The 17,618-nt window shown below is 42.1% G+C and overlaps 1 protein-coding gene across 1 annotated transcript in view; it reads left to right on the forward strand.

Moving 5' to 3' along the window:
• Positions 1–17,618, forward strand: part of DGKQ (diacylglycerol kinase theta) — a gene marked incomplete at its 5' end in the record, with an annotated part of 151,056 nt that overhangs the window by 64,378 nt on the left and 69,060 nt on the right. Inside the window, 4 exons of the mRNA XM_039542816.1 lie at positions 1,261–1,346; positions 3,779–3,904; positions 5,443–5,596; positions 12,922–12,990. Coding sequence (XP_039398750.1) covers positions 1,261–1,346; positions 3,779–3,904; positions 5,443–5,596; positions 12,922–12,990 — 435 coding nt within the window. The remainder of the gene's footprint in view (positions 1–1,260; positions 1,347–3,778; positions 3,905–5,442; positions 5,597–12,921; positions 12,991–17,618) is intronic.

Genomic DNA, 17,618 nt, shown 5'->3' on the forward strand with positions numbered 1-17,618 from the left:
TGGGATGGATATGCCCCTTTTCTTCTAGAATATATTCAAGTTGAAATAAGGAATCCAAGTTGGCATCTGACAGCAAAATGGTTGATTTCAGATGTTGGTCCCTGGGAAAAATTCTGCTGTCTGGCTGTTAGAGACCACTTATGATTCTGGGTTGTCTAATGTAATCTCTCTTTGTGTATTGCACACACAGTATTTGTGTATATTCAGTGGAAAGGTGATCTAGGTTTCCTGGGTAACCTAACAAACTAGACAGAGGTACATGGAAAAATATTTCCTTTTGGTGCTACAAGAACTCTTTGACGCTCCTAATGAACTCTTCGGGTCCTTTAGACTTGTCATTAAAGGTGCTGGAGTAATGGTCCTGATGATGGATCGCTGGTTCCCAACGAACAGGTACAACATACTGTAGAGGCAGTGGCAGTGCAAACTCCTCCACACTCCATTACGTGTGTGTGTGTGTGTGTTTACTGTCTGCTCCTAGGCCAGCTAAGGATGTGGCAAGGAGGAAGCCTGTGCCTTATTTAGGTATCAGGTTAAGAGTGCAGTACAACACTATTAACAGTTCAGTGTCCCAGTATGCTACAGTCACCCTGCTTTGGAGGGACACTTTGTCAGACACCATGTCTGTTCATTCCCTGGGACCTCTACTGAGACTCCGAGTCAGGCAGAGTGGAGGAGTTGGAAGATGTGATTTTTGGAATGTCTACAGCTGTCTGCCTCCTCTCCCCCTGCGATGTCAGAGTATTTAGGGATACGACTTGGTGGTTGGCTATCACTCCTCTGTGTTTAGGACTTCATTGTTTTTCAGCTATAGAAAATAGAGAAAGTTGCCCTTCCTGTTAATGGGGGTCTCCTGAACTCTACTTTCTCATTTTGTTAAAGCAAAATTTCCAATTTAAGGTGAGAGAGGTGATTATATTAGGGAAGAGGACTGGTTTCTTTGAATCAGACTATAGACATCCTTATAGTAAACTAGCCAATTGTTGTTCTTATCTTACTTTATTGGAAGAAATAATTAAATCACTCAAGCGCAAAATTAGCTTTGCCTTCCTACATACTTGCTTTTTCAGTTAAATAATAGTTGCATCAATTAAATGCAAAGTAAATTGAATAACATGCACCATAATACAGATAAACTTCTTGCATTTTGCCCGTCTTTGCTGAACAGTAAAAGGCATAAGAAATGCTATGTGGGGAGATAGGAAAATAAAACAAACCTGGGTGCTAAAAACATTTCCTGTTTAATTGTTTTACTTTCAGTGTGTGAACTACACGTGCATACAGATTGTCTCCCGTTTGCTTGCAGCGATTGTCGTCAGTGCCATCAAGATGGGCATCAGGATCATGTGAGTGTTAACTTGTGTGGCTAGAACAGAGTATGAAGTACAATCAGTTACTTTCAATGTAAAACAAACCTGAATCCTTCCCCTCCTCCAATAACATCCTCCTCCGGTTTCTGTTGTGTGGCTTAATGTGTGAGTGACATTGTTTTGGTAGTTATGTTCCTTATGTATAAGGAACAGAAAAATACATCCTGTATATTATTGGATTTTGTTGTGAACTGATGCTACTTTCTGTTTTCTAACATGTTACTGACATTTGTCCAATGGAGAGCAGGATGTTGCTGCTGAATTTTAGACATGCTCGGTGGAGCTCAAGTTGAGCATACCCAGGGGCGTTCAGAAAATCTCGGTCTTTACTTAAAAAAAAAAAAAAAAAAAAAAGGACCAATCTGGTGATGGGGAAATGGAAATTCCCTCTTCTCTCTGAGGCTGCTTCTACCTCGTATTTTTTTTTTTGCTTCTCATGATGTGAACCTTTTTTAGAGACACTGTAATGCTAACGGTACATTGCCTGTTGGCAAGACAGATATAATTATCATCAAAATACAATGTGCCCTTCCTACTGATGGATCATTTCTAAACTGTAGTGTCCTCTTTGTGAAGGGGGAAATGATTGTACAGCTGTTGCACTTCTCCCTGTTGTACTTCAGTTAATTTAGATTTTGTGGCCAAAACTTTAAAAGATGGCTGCTGAAAATTAGGGTATTTAAGTGGATATTGAGGCCTGATTTTCAGAAGTGCTGAGCAGCCAGCAGCTTCCATGGGAGTCAACAGTTACTGCTGAATGCTGAGCACTTCTGAAAATCAGGCCTAAATGTGGTGTTAGTAGTGCCGTAGCTTTTAGCACCACTTTTAAAAATGTTTGGCCTTCTCTCTCTCTCGTATTGAAGGCTGACTAGGCATTTTGAAAGGGTCCGTTATTATAGTAGCTAGAGGTGCCATTTGCTGTGTATAGCTTTAGTGTAAGATCATCCGAAGAAGTGAGCTGCAGCTCACGAAAGCTCATGCTAAAATAAATTTGTTAGTCTTTAAGGTGCCACAAGTACTCCTGTTCTACATTGTGGGCAGTTTACAGAACATGAAATACAAATTAATATTTCTGTGTGCAGTGTTGTAGCCATGTCAGCCTCAGGATATTAGAGACAAGATAGGGGAGGTGATATCTTTATTGGACCAACATCTGTTGGTGAGAGAGACGACTTTCGCGCTTACTCAGAGCTCTTCTTCAGGTCTGGGAAATGTACTCAGAGGCTGTGGCTACACTTAGCACTTCAAAGCGCTGCCGCGGTAGCGCTTTGAAGCGCTAAGTGTAGTCAAAGCACCAGCGCTGGGAGAGAGCTCTCCCAGCGCTGTCCGTACTCCACCTCCCTGTGGGGAATAACGGACAGCGCTGGGAGGGCTTTGACCACACTGGCGCTTTGCAGCGCCGCAGTTTGCAGCGCTGGAGAGGGTGTGTTTTCACACCCTGCTGCAGCGCTGCAAATTTGTAAGTGTAGCCAAGCCCAGAGTGTCACAGCTAAATACAAGGTGGAACAGGTGGTTTAGCATAAGTGGTTAACGCATATTTCAAGGGACCATTCCAGGTGAAGTGGCCTGTTAACACCCCTGCAGTTAGGGGAGGAAAGGAAGATGGGGGTGGCGGGGGTGGTGTTAGTGGTTACAGATTGTTGTAATAAGTCATAACTATACTGTCTCTTTTCAATCCATCATATTGAGTGTCTAGCAAAGTTATGAATTTAAGCTCCCAGGCTCGTCTTTTGAAAGGCTTGTGCAGGTTTCCTTTGAGGATAAGGACTGATAGGACAGACACAGAGTGATAGTTTGTGAAAAGTGTTCACCCACAGGTGATGTGAGGTTTTTGTCTTTTATCGTTTTCCTGTGGTTTTTCTGCATTTTGAGCTTTTGAGCAATGTGACACACCCCAAGGATGCAGAGAATCATTATAGAAGCCACACATTTCTGAGAGCTCTAAACCCATTTCAGGCTGGCTGCTGCTTATGTCTCAGGCAAAATGTTTAACGTTTGCTCCTCAATCTTTTAACCTGTAAAATGCTAATTCTAATCTCTCTGAATATTTTGAGAACTAAGATTTGTAATGGGCTGTGAAGATGGAAAGTGCTATGTAAGTGCCAAATATTGTTCCTTAAGTTGATGCATTTATTACAGAACTAAACATTACAATGCTCAGGAAAACGGGACAGTGAGACTTCTTTATCCTGGATTTTTTGTGGGATTTTAATGGCTTGCTGCAAACTTTCTTACTCCATATTTCAAAGGAAAATAATTAAATATTTTATATATTAATTACATTAAATATGCACAACATTCGGTGATGTTTTTCCTAAAGCCTTTAGGGTTAATTTTAAACTAATCATGTAGGGAGATGGTTGTATTTGCCATTTGGTATAATACAATCGATTGATCCATTTTCTCAGGATACATACCATCATCATTGGAGGGAGGGAAATCTCTCGTCCAGTGCTCGCTGTGAGGTCTGCAAGAAAACCTGTGGTTCTTCGGAGGTGCTGTCTGGCATGAGGTGTGAGTGGTGTGGCATTCTGGTATGTAAACGTCATTGGTCATGTCTGTGGAAATAAAAGCCTTGTTAATTTGATGTATTTAAAACTGGCCATGAATAAATCAGTCATTTGTTGGATGACACTCGATAAATCAGAGCAAAAGTAAGTTTGGGGTTTGTTTCCTTTAGTTTCCAAAGTGGAGGAATTTTAAAATAAGTGGATAAAATTAGGAAATTCTTAATGCTGTGAAACAGGATTCTTTGGGGGTACTAACACTGCATAGTTAACTGCTGCTTCTTCATTCAGTACACGGCTGCTATTCCATTTCTTGTCTTGTGGTTCTCACCCATTCAGTGTGTTACCAGTTAGTCCTTGTATTATTGATGTGAATTGTAAAAAGAAACAAAGATTTATGCTGATTACATGGAATCCCTCCTTCTAACCTGCTCATGTTCCCTTTAAGCATGGAATGTTGTTGAACCCCGGAGATTGTTCCTAACATTTCTTAACGTGTATTTGATTTTGTGGTCATCCCTTTGTACTGCTAATGTTTGATTCCCATACAACAAAAGTATCCTTTCATCCAGAAGAGAACCAAAACTGCTTACAGACTTATAACTGACATACAACCTACTGTGTAGAATAGGGGTCACTGCATCCATCATTGGTCACCTAGGGGGTGAAACGCAGAAACAGTGCCTAGAAATAACACACAAATCGTTAGGGGATAGGAAGTGAAAAACATATTTAATAATTAAAAAGAAAAGTATTTTTGAATTGCCACACTAAGTCTTAAAAGTTACAATAGCAAGCTTACCTGTATCTTAAGGGTTAACAATTATTCAGTGTTTCAGGTATATTTTATGTCAATTATTTAGATATTCAAACATACTTTTAAAAAACAAATAACTGAAATAACACAGATCACCATTTTTTCTTGAATTTTTTGCGAACTTCTTTTATTGGCTCTGTTCATCAGTTTGTCATATGTATTTACCATAATCTGATTGCAAGGATAATAGATGGTCTAGAATAAATGTAAGGCAGAAATTTACTCAGGGGTCTGGGCTGATGACATAAGCTTCAGAAGGGACAATTCCTGAATTTGTCAATGGAAGTAAAACCCCAGGAGGAGATCGCAGCCCCGACTCCCTACAGGGTAACCTAGTAATTATAACACTAGTGTCCATGTTTTGATCATCTTCCCACTTGTGAGTACCACTAGAATGCAAAATCCAATGGTTCCGGTGCAAAACAATCTTACTATTGTTCCTTTATGTCAATGTATGTAAAACTTTAGATTTCCGTAGAATATGTTTTTAATATTTTAAAAAGTGTTGTCACATATTAAGAATTCTCACTGTTATGTCAATAAAAATATAGAGAGTTAAAATCAAACCCGATGTAAGTGGCTGCAACTCCATTCATTGCACAGGAGATAGACCAATTTACAATAAGTATGAATTTGTTCCAGCATGGTTTGCAAGGCCACTGCCTAAAATTTTGTTATAGTGAGTTAATTTTTTTACAAGTTTAATGTCTGAGGTTTGACACGTGTTTAATGATGTTTCTGTTTATAGGCTCATGCTTCTTGCTACATTATTGTACCACCAGAATGTACTTTTGGAAGATTAAGGAACATGATTCTTCCTCCGAATTGTGTGCGGTTAGTTTCTCGCAATTTCAGCAAAATGCACTGTTTTCGAATATCAGAGAGCCTGCAAACAGAACCAGGTAAAGACTCTGAAAATGGTATCCAAGAGTGCTGAATATGTGGAGTTACTGTGTTTTACATCAGTATTGAACTGAATCTTTTAAGGTTGCTGATCATATAATGCGTCTTTTTTGAGGATGTAATATTAATCTGTTACTAGCTAAGGCTGCTACTTCTGCTACATGATATGGATTCTAAATACAGAGCCTGCTGAATTCTTGTTTCTGTTTGACTATTTGGCATCAGCTCTACTGAGTTTGACAATAAATATCTAGGTATCTTGGTTTTCTTGCTATAACATGTTCTAAAGAAAGCTTAGTTCCAACTTGCACATAACATGATTGTATATTTACAAACATAGGACATTTTTTATGAAGGAGAAGACTAGTTTTTTGTGAGCAAATCATGTCTCAGCCTGTAGCTTCTATTATTCCAGAGATGAAGCAGCAGTATATCACTTCTGCATTTATAGGAAAAATAAATCTCCATATACAGGGTGGGACGGCAGAGGAGAAAGCAACTGCGTTTTAAGCATTTTTTTCAATCAAACATGTCTTCCCCTCCATCTCACATACATTTAGTAACTTAACAGGTGTAGTGTTTATTGTGGAAACTGTAGACCAGAGTCGTCTTTGACTAACTAGGATACTGATGCTGATGATATCAGCAATCATTGATATAAATGCTACTATTTAGCAGCTCATGTTAGTAAATGTTTTGCTTTCCCTGTTTGTAATTAAAGATTTGTCTTTTCCACGTGGAAGGGATTTAATTTGTAGGATAACATTTTGCTGCCACCTAGAGTGCATATTCCTTATTTACTTTAGTTTTCAGGAGCAAGCCTTTTCTTATGCCATTGCCCTCTTTCTTTTTGTGCTTTAAATTTCAAACATCCCAAATGTAAACTTACCTTTTTTTCTTAGATATTATTTTTGTACGTTAAGAATGAAAGGGAAGCTAAACACACCAAACTTTGGGAGGTTAAAATGTTAGAAACTTGTTTCCTTCAGAGCTACCTGAGAAGTTGGACATGAGTTTACTGTTGTGGTGTTGAACATTTGAGTGTATCTTGGTACTCATGAAAATAGATATTTAATAGCTATCACTAGCAAGAGTCATCTGTAATACATGCACAAGCTGTAATATTACCCCAGCGTCTTTGGTAATGGACCTCAATCCTGACCTACACTTTCCCAGCTATCGCAGCCTCTCTTGAGCAGAGACACGCTAGTTTTTAGTGGACATTTCTCTATATTACAAAAACCATGCAGTGAAACCCAAGTGGTAAGGGCCATCTAACCTAGATTCACTTCTGACTTAAAGTGACCTGCAAATGTGTGGTTTTTAATAACTGGTTTTGTACCCTTCGTTGCTTTTTTATGATGTACATAAAATGCTGGAAAACGGAGTGGTTTTAATGATTTTTTCCTACTTGTTTTTTATTTTAGAAATATCAGGAATGTTTACTCTGGACCTCCCTTTTTTTGCTGGAGGGCTTGTTCAGGGTCTCAGACAATGAATATTGTTAGGTGTTTAATCTTTAACACAGTCTTCCATTCTCAAAAATGTTAGTCATTAAATTGGAATTAACAAAAACCAGACTTTAAAACTGTCGGATTAAAAATCTTCTAGTTCAATATTCTGTAATTTTCCTCTTGTGATGTCATCCTTTCAGAATGCCTTCATACATCATTTAAACCCCCCCCCACAAGTTTAATATTCATTGTTCTTTATTTGCAGGTCATCTTTAGGTGAAATTTGAACCCAGATCTCTATGGGTGAAAGACTAGTATGTTAACAATTGCCGCTCTAGTCACTAGGTTTGTTACATTAGGTGACAGCCAAAGGTTTTCTCCATTTTAATACTTAGGATTATATAGGCTCATTATACAAAGTTGCATTACCCAAATTCAGGTTGCCTGAGTACATTTTAACAGGGTACATTTTCATGTCATTAAATCTGCATATTCAAAGCACAGAAAGCAGAACATCCAACAACCAACAATGAAGCCCCCACCACAGCACCAGACCTGAAAGCTGCTTTCCTTTGGTGGAGGGCAGGTGTTAGTAGTAACTGCACTTGGATATGAACTTTCTGGATTATTCCCTCAACTCTCTAATAAGTGAAACCAAAACACAAACTTTGGGGTGTTTGAAATTCTGATCCATGTTTTGTAGCTCCAGCCCGTGTAGACAAAGGATATATAGTCAGGCTCTGAAAAGTCTCTTCTGTAGAGAGATCACCCAGCTGCCAGGATTCTCTCTCCTGGGTCTCAGCTCCCTAGCCCGAGGTTGGTAGAGCTCCCCAGGCTTCAAAAGACTGTTGATCACTGAGGCGACAGTTGTGCAGTTGGAAGAGGAAGCCAATCGCCCTCCCCCGTCAGGTTGCGCACCGCCTGCTAACCTGAACAGCTGCTCTGGACCTCACCGGACACGTTCTTCTTGGCTGGTCAGCAAAGGAGCTATGCTTCTGCCATTGCTGCTGCAGCTCCTCTCCCCAGACTTTCTGAAGCATGGCAGGAAACCTTTCCAGTAGAGTCCGGCCTGGCTCTCTGTAACGATGGCCATGGGAGGGCTTTTGCCAGAAGCTCTTTGTTCAGTGCATCGGCCTCTGTTTTTCTCTGAACGCTTGGGTGCCTTGATGGTACTTTCCTGTCAGTATTTGGGGCTCAGTGCATTGTCTTGGCGCCCTCCATCCTGCGAGCACAACTCCCAGGACCTGCCCTCCACTGGAGATAATGTGTTTGGGGAGCAGGTGGAAGTGTCATTGCTGAGTGCCAACGAGAGGATTGTCACTCCGGGCTTTTGGACCTTTAACTTGCCTTTCAGATCTCTTCTCCCAGGAAGGCTAAGGAATCTGCTTTGGAAGCTGGCTTTTGCAGCAACTCAGAACCCCACTGAGCAGAGCACGCTGCATCAACACCAGCCATGGAATGGTCCCACGCTCCCTGTCAGCGAGCATCAAGGACTAAAGGGTTTGTGAAAGGATCCCGGGTGCATAGCTGGTCAGGACCTTCCTGACTGAGGACGCTGGGAGCTGCTTATTCGGTCAAGGAAAAATTCAAGATGGTCACTCTGGGATCTGCCTTCCCTAGAGAAGGGGGGCCTGGCTATTTGTTGTGGATCTTTCTAAGGCTTGTGTGCATATTATGGGCACTTCTCAAGGACTGGTGGTGTCTGTTTTGTTACAGGAGAGCCATACTGCTAGTTCCTTGTTTAGCCTTCAGGGAAGGATGGTCATTAAATGCTTGGGAATAGTTGGGGCCGCTCTGCCAGGCTGGCAGTGAGGTGTTCCGCCATTTGGTTGGTTGATGATGGAGGGACCTTATTCAATTGGGTGTCAGATCAGCTTGTGTCACCACTGGAGTGTGGGAGTCATCAGAGTTTGTGAAAGCAGCAAAGAGTCCTGTGGCACCTTATAGACTAACAGACGTATTGGAGCATGAGCTTTCATGGGTGAATACCCACTTCGTCGGATGCAGAGTTTGTGGTAACTCACCCAAAGCCCCCACTCGTCCCAGACTGACCATTGGAATGTGTCCAGCCTTCCCGCCAGGGGTCGGGTGCGATACGTCACCTGTCTGATGGGGGGGAGGGGTGGGCAATGGTCAGAATCAGGAGGCAGCAGCTCACCCCATGTTGCAAATTCTGGCTCTCCTGGCCGACACCTGTAGCACATCTCCACATTGAGTTCAACCTCTCTGGAGCTGAGACACCAGAGGATGCAGAAGCAATACAGGGACTTTTTACACTGCCCCTGAGTAACAGAGAACCTCTGGGCAAGTCTGACGTGGTGGCTGTCCAGGGACAGTTTGCAATGAGGAATTCCAAACACCACCGCCCTAACTCATAGTGGCCATGGCTATCTCCTGCCTAGTCTAGGGAGCTCACACAGTGGATCTCTACACCAAGGGAGTTTGGTCTCTCCAGCAATAGCCATTCACCAGTTACTCTGATAAGGTCAGTCATGTATCTGCTAAGGATTGTGAGAGTCCTAGTATTCGAAAAGGTGGTCCTGAGTCAAGTGGGTAATCTGTGTATTGGGAAAGCCTTCGGGAGGCCGGAGTGGGCATTTTCTCACAAGTTATTCCTCATCATCATACACCTAGCAAGGAAGGTCCACATGATCACAGTCAGCTTGAGCTGATCTGTGTCACATCCTTCTGAATGTCTTCTGGATTGGGGCGTGGCAGATCAGATCACCCTTTCCTCCAGTGTGGGATGCTGGAGATGAGTTGCGTCACGTCCGACCTAAATAAGAATCTACCAGTCTTTTATTACTATTACTAAAAGGTACCTTCCCCAGTTGCTGATGGAGGATGGTGCTATATGTTTTTCCACTGACACCTCTTGTATCAAGATCTGTTCAAAGCCCAGGAGTGACGGAATTTCAGTTACCGTAACAGCACCATATCAGCCCAGGCAAGAGTGGTTTTCAACGCAGTTTTACAGGCTAAAAGCTGGTCCCTTCAGGATGAGTCTCTGGCCTCATATCATCACTTGAGACCATGGTGTCGCAGTGCATCCCAGCTCCGGAGCCCTCTGCTTGGTCCCTGGTAGGAACATACCTGCCAACACAGTCTGGTATACAAAGGTAGATATTAAATTGTCTAGACATTACATAAAATCCTGTGCAAGTCCTTGCTGACAGTGCAGAGCCTTCCTGCTCATATCCCTTGGCAAGGGTGGCAGGCCCAGGGGCACGGGGTATAGATACCAGCTCCGCTCCCACTGGACTTGGGGACAGACCGGTGTAGGGGCTGTGGCAGATGGTGGGCACAGGGAGCTATTCCCAACTCTTTTCCTCCAGGTATTTGCAGGCTGTTGTTAGTGACTGTGGGGCTGCTCGCTCCTTCCATCCCTCTTCTTCCCTTTCAGGCTGGAAATTCCTTTTGAACCACTTGGTTCCTAGGAGTTTTAATTTCTTAAGTGAACGGCCACTTCAGTGGTGGTAGTGACTGTATCTTAGGCTATGGCTACACTTAAACTTCAAGCTGCCAGCGCAGCAGCGGGCGTGGCAGCGCGCTTTGAAGCGTAGCGTGCCGCGCCGCTGGCCGCTGGGAAAAACTCTCCGCTCCAGCTCCTGTCCCTCCTGTGGGGGAATAGAGCGGCGCGCGGCGCGCTGGGGCTTGCTGGGGGCGCTTGGGGCTGATGCTTTGGGGCGCTTTGCAGCGCGCGCTGCAGAGGGTGTGTTTTCTGCTGCAGCGCTGCTGCTGCAGCAGCGCAGTGTAGCCTGAGTGAGTGAGCGTCAGGCCTGAAAGCGTTCCTTCCAGTGTATACCAAATCTCCTAAGGATAAGCTGGTGCTACAGACTCATTTGAGGCTCCTCTCTAGTGGTGATCAAGTTCCACCTTACGGACCCTGTTCTCCCACGGTCTGTTTTCCATGCCTGAATGCCCATCCTCTCTAAATGCTTGAGGTTCAGAGGTCCCTTAGATCTTTAACTAGAGCTGACTAATGCCTTAGAAAGACCATCACGCTTTTTCATTTTGCACCGACTTGATAAGCAGCCATTTCGAACTGTTTGCTTTTTGCATGGCTGTGATGTGGCTGGCCTGTCAAGGCTTGATGACAGCAAAGGATATTTCCATCCCAGACATACATAAGGCAGGCTCGTTGCATTCTCAGTGCTTTCTCACCTTCTGCTTGGAGTCCAGAAGGAATTCTGTTTTAGGGTTTCATATTCCAGAATTCCTTTCTAAGGAAGAAAAGTCTAAGATCTATGTTTTGTTTCTTCGGAGTTGTCCTGTATCGATGCTATACAGTTTTTCAAATTTTGGTTCTAATTCATCGTGCAGGATGCTACTGTTGTTACTCGTGGTGGTGATGGGCAAATGTCGGATCCCTCCTTTACTTAAAAAACATAATCTCCAAAACACCATTGCTGGTAACATTGTTGGCATTGGCCTTTGGTATGGTGATTCATTTTGTATTGATTTTTGTATAATAAAACCAAACAATGGAAAGTCCAAAAAGGCAAATGGCTTCTAGCTTGTATACGTTCTTGAATACCACACGCTTCACAGGATCTCAAAGAGAATTATGTAGTCTTACAATTTGTCTAAGCTTCAAGACCAAACACTCCGGTAAAGACATAACACATTTGGGTGGGAGTAAGAAAATAGGAAAAGACCTCTCCTTTCCCTATTTATGTTTATGTAGGAGGAGGAACCATGGAGGGGTTAAATAGACTGGAACTTGTTTTTCTGCCTGTTGCAACATTACTATAACTCTTCACTGAGATATCTGTCAAGTCGTTTACTCTCCAGTAGTGAGAATCCTAGTAAATGGTAGTTTTAGAGAAGGGAAAATTACTAACTTGTAATTCTGCTTCTTTGAAGATTTCATTATATCAGGATTCTCACTCACTCACCCACTTTTCCTCAAAGTCTGGAGGTTTATCTTTGTTGAAGCAGAGTTTGGGGGCCTTGATTTTTTTCATCTCTTCTTAAATCAGATTTTTAATAGGTTTTTTTTTTTTTTGGCTGACTCTTTTTTTTGGCCAATCACGCAGTCAGTAATTGACTGGAGGTTTCCAAGGGCAGCAGTTAAACTGTGTGGAGGCTACATGTCTATCAGTATGGTGGGCTGGCTTGTATTCCACCTTGCTACTGCTGCTCTTGGAGAACCAAATCTGTCAAGAGGAGTTCCATCCGTCTTGCAATAGAGAAGTGAGACACAGGAGTGGGATTTCAGTCAGGATGATACCTTCAGAGAAGCAAAATCACAGGTCAGTAATTTCCTCTTAATTATTTTGTCAGCATTAAACATTTGAATATATAAACTGTAAATATCATCCAATACATTGACTCCCAGTTTTAAGTAATAAATCACCTCAAGTTTCCTCTTCTAGATCTGGACAAACAAAATCTTGTGTTATTTTGCAACTCTTCAGTTCTGGAATTATTTTTATGAAATGGATAGATCTGATCTGATAGCATTTAATACTCTGATTCTTGTTACAATATTGTAGTTTAAAACTTATGATCAGAAAGTCTATTTTTAATTCACAGGCAGACATGACAGGTTGCAAAAGGGATGAAACTTGCAAATAGTAATATTGAGACAATCAGTGAGAGAGAATTTGAGGCTACGACCCACACAGTGGTTACATGTTAATCCTTGTCAGTGTGTTACACTGCTACCTTCATTGGGATGTTGTGGTAGTGATTTTAATTTAAAAAAGCTAAGTATTGGAAGAGGAAATGTGGTCCTTGCTGTAGTGTATGCTCCCCCTGTGACTTGTTGTCTTTGTTGCTTCCATTAAGCTTTTTTAAAATAAGACTCAACTATTATTTTGTGCAATGAAAAGGTAACCATCTCCTCGAAACTTTTCTTTCCACAGATGAAGATGAGGATGTTGATGGCTTAACACAAGGGTCAGTGAAAGATGCCCAAATTTCAGCAGATTCAAGTAAGTGGAAGTTTAGTAAATTGGGAATATAGGCTCAATGCAGTCTTTATTATATTTGCTTAATGTGATTTTCCTTATGAAGAATAGTATTCCTAAATAAAGCTTCCCTTTGGTCAGACAGTTATGTTCTAATGGTAATTACAGATCTTGCGTATTCGGTATTGGGTCAGCACATCTTGATGTATATGAAGTGATAATGGTTAGGCCCTTCTGTGAAATCCACTCGAGCATTTTAATGAAAAGAGGTGATGGTATTCATTAGATCATTGCCGTCAACCTTCTCTCGAGGTGTTTTCCACAGGTCGGTCAGTCTCTCTGGAGTTAATCGCTTTCTGTAAGTAGTATTCTCGGTAAGTCACAGCTAGCCATCTCTCACAATAACAATTGAGAAATCATGTGTTTGTGTTTAATGATCCAGTAGTGTTAAGTGATAGATTTGGAGGGCAGGCAGTACATTTCTTTAAAGCAACTAGCCTTTCATCTGTTGCTACTTGGGTTCAAATCTTACCTATGACCCTCTGCTCAGGTGAGACCCAGTATGAATAAATATTGTGGTGTTTAGTGTCAGGATTGAAGTCCATTGGCAACTGCGCAGTACAGTTTTTGTGCCCATTGACTGCTCTACGTTTCATAATTATTAATCTCGCTCATTTTCTTGAATAGTGTCGACAACCACAGTTTATTAAAACAATAAAAGGAAGTGGAATAAACGACTAAAACCTGCAAATCATCACATCTTTCCTGATGTGGTTGCTTAAATGGCTCTAGTACGAAAAAGTAGATTGAAGAAAAAGTAAAGAAAGAAAGAGCCTTCCGTGTCCCCCTCATGTTCTCTCAAGATCTAAGACTATTGAGGACATTGCCAGGTGGCAAGGGCCATGCCAGAGCAATACTTAGCGCAGTTCTGACCGTGTGCTCAAATGTGTTCCTATCTCCCGTTTATTTTAAAATAGGGTTTAAACTTCTCTCTCTCTGGATGGCTGTGAGGAATTGGCCATACCCCATACTTGCTTATTGTAGGACAGGTCGTGACCAGCTGTGGTTTGTCAAATAAACTTGCCCTTTTTCCAGTGAGCAGCTTTTCAAATAGTAAAGCGAAATAATCCTTTATGTGCCAGCACCTGTTTTTACTTCTATAACTTACTGACTGAGGATGGTGTTACCAGTTTTGCCCGTTACTTTCGGGTATGCTCATTGATTCGGGTTACTCTTCGGGGGGAAGAGGGAGAGGGTGTCAGTCTGTAGTTCTGTCAATGTGCTGCTTGTGTCACTTGGGTTTTCATATGGAGCTCTGCTTCTCCCTTCTGCAAGTCCCCTCCCAGTGGAGCCATCCTGCCGGACCTAGGTTCCTCAGGGCTGGGTTCCTCCAGAACCGGATGAACAGACACACATTAACAGAGCAAGTCTGAGTGGACTGGGTCAATCAGCACTTTCAAGCTGACCCCTTATATGTCCCTGGACTCAGTGAGCTGGGTCAAGCAGCACTTCCAAGCTGCCACCCTTATATGCCACCGGAACAGAGTAAGTCTGAGCAGGCGGGGTTGAACAGCACTTTCAGGCTGCCACCCTTATATGCCCCTGGACTCAGTGAGCTGGGTCAAGCAGCACTTCCAAGCTCCCACCCTCATATGTCTCAGATTCAGCACGTCCCTCTCCCCACTTTCACGTTACAATTGTACTGGTGGTAACCCACTTGATGAGCAAACCCCACAGTAGCACTATATGGATCTTTAGCTTAGGTAAGAGAAGCGTTGCTGCAGAGTAAATGGGGAAGCTAAAAACACAAAAGAATAAAGTTCAGAGAGAGAGAGGGAGGGAAGCAACCAGCTTAACCATAAAAGTTATTTATTGAATAATAGTGATAACCACACAAGGAGCCTGAACCAACATAACAGTTACATTATTAAAGGTTACAAAAGTCAAATATAGAAAACTAGACCTGATCAAAGAAGTCAGGGTTAGAAAGTTATACCTGAGGTAGAAAAGAAAACAGAGAGAGAGGGATCTCGCCACTCCATGAAGCTTGAACTGGTCAGGATTCCCAGGTAGCTCAGGGTCCTGAGTGCTGGAGACAGGCAGAACCCCCAGCATGAACAGTCAGGAGAAGATGAAGTCCCAGTGGAACTGATGCAGAGTTTGGATCTATGCATCAGAACACACTTGAGCGTGGGTAGGGTTTCTTGTAGGGAAACAACAATGGTTCAAGGGAGACACTAGATTTGTTTATGGGTAAACTGGTGACTCAAGGGTTTTCTTTAGGCTAGACAATAGGAGCTGATCACTCCTAGCTAGGAGTGGTGTTTTCTTCCAGGGAGCTCACAATGCAACTAGGCTGCTTCAGTATTTTGGATATCAGTCAAGGATTCATTACTAGAATTGGTCTGATAACTGCTGAGCTGGGTGTGTGCAGGCGTAGGTTCATTAACATGGCTGGAGCAGAGATCCCCCAGGATGCAGCACCTCCCTGCTTTTCTGTTCCCAGAGTTCCGTGCAATTCTTGCCTGGGAATTTCTGTTGTCCATTCTGTAGGCTAATGGAGATGCCTCCCTGTCCCATCTTTGATGCAGATGAGGCTAGGGGAGTTGCCTTAATCCTATCATCCTTGACAGGAGGGGTCTAGGTGTGTCTCCCACTGCCCTTCCCTGCGAGTCTTTGATCAGTTTTGGTTTAAGCAGAGGCAGGGGGGGAGGGGGTGTGTGTCCTTCATGAGTCAGGCAGGCTGGATACTGCATCCTGGTTCCCCAAGAACACAAAGCTGACTGATATCACTGGTATTTCTCCATCAGTGGCTGTCAAAGTGAGTGAGATGTCTATCCTGGCATCTCAGAGGGCTTGGTTGACACTGCTAGTCCAGTACGCCTTACTTTATACGGACTGACTAAGAAGATGAAGACACTGCACTCAAAATGGGATTCTAAACGTTGCTTTTCCTTACACACATTTTTCACCAGTGTCAATCAGTAAAACTGGGAAGAACAGGAACACACTGTACATTTTCAAAGACTAATGCAAAGAATCTTTAATCCCGTGGTTTAAATAAAGTGGTTAGACTAAAACGAATTGCTTCCCCTGACTATATATTACCACAACATAAATGGATACAGATGTTCCAACATAACTGGCTCTCTTTCATGCCCTGATTTTTGATGATCACTGTGTTGGGAGGAGAGAAATTCTAATGCTTCTATTGAAAACAAAGGCATTGTGTTCAGTGGGAAGTATTGATTATACATTGGCTTGACACTTGCAAATATTAATGTAACTGATACCAGGTAGTAAGGCTTTGCTCCGCCTACAGCTGACCCTCCCCCCTGCTGTATGTAGCCCAAGGGGTCGAGAGAGATCCACTCATTGACTTTGCAGGAGGGATCTTTAAATTTGTTGCATCACTGTTTCAAGTCAAGCTCTTCTTTCAGAGTGCAGAGACTTTTACTGTGTAAGGGAACATGATACTAGAAATGTTGATCGCCTTTACAGTTATGGTAGCTAACCTGCTATTTATCTTCCAAAAAAGATGTAGTTCTTGTTTCTTCTCAGTTTCATATACCTCACAGATACAGCTCTGTTTAAAAAAAAAAAACCAAAAAACCCAACACCACAACAACAAAAACCCCACTGAAAAATAACTGCAGGATATTTTTGGAGATGAGAAAGGATAGATGCCTGGCCAACTTTGGTTTGTAAGACATGCTATTTACGTTAGAGAAGGAACAAAGGAGAACCATGTCAAAAAGTATACAAAATAAAGAATGGTTTATAAACAAAGTTACATTAGGATCTTTTGTTCATCCTTTCTCATAATGTGAGAACAAGGGGACATTAAATGAAATTGATAGGGAGAAAAATTAAAACTGATAGAAGCTTTTTAAGACAATGCATTATTAAACTGTGGAACTTATTGTTACAAGATATTATTGAGGCCAAGAAATTATCAGGAGTAATTAGAATATTTTAGATGGGTAGCACAGATATCCAGAGTTACAATAGTAAATATTCTTTTAAAAACGAGTTTGGGAAGAGATCTGAACCCTCACACTTCAGGGTCTAGGGGCTAGTCTGCGCAGGAAAGTTCTATTGGTATAAGCTAAAGTGTGAATTTTAACCAATATAATGTATTCCCTGTGCAGTTACTCTTATTCCATCAAGAAAGCCTTTTATTCTGGTGTGAGGCCCTTTTTTTCTGTTTAGCTCCTGTCTTTTGGGAAGGGGTTTAAGCTAACCTGAAAAGAGTTGTTGCCACAGAGGGTTGTACCTGTTTAACTGTACTGGTATAACTGGAGATGGGATACCCGGGATGGAAATTCCTGTGTTCCTACAGACAAAGCACATTGTTCTTAGCTGAGGCAGTGTTTGAAAATGGTGCTGAACGTAAAGAATCACAGTCCTAGTCAAACAAAAAACCAGCCTTTAATTTCCCATCTTTGCTAATATTTTTTCATAACTGGAGATTTAGAGGGTGGAAATACCGTTTGGATGATATTGTACAGATGTAACAAACCCCCAGAAGAGACAGCTCCATAATTCTCAAAATAAAAATTATTTATGGTGAGCTCTTAGTTCCTGGATCTGCAGGGATCCCGGAATATAAAGACGCTAGATTCTCTGCCTCTGGTTGTGTGCCAGAAATC

The sequence above is a fragment of the Mauremys reevesii genome, linkage group 6, assembly GCF_016161935.1.
Source record: "Mauremys reevesii isolate NIE-2019 linkage group 6, ASM1616193v1, whole genome shotgun sequence".
NCBI classification, from domain to species: domain Eukaryota; kingdom Metazoa; phylum Chordata; order Testudines; family Geoemydidae; genus Mauremys; species Mauremys reevesii.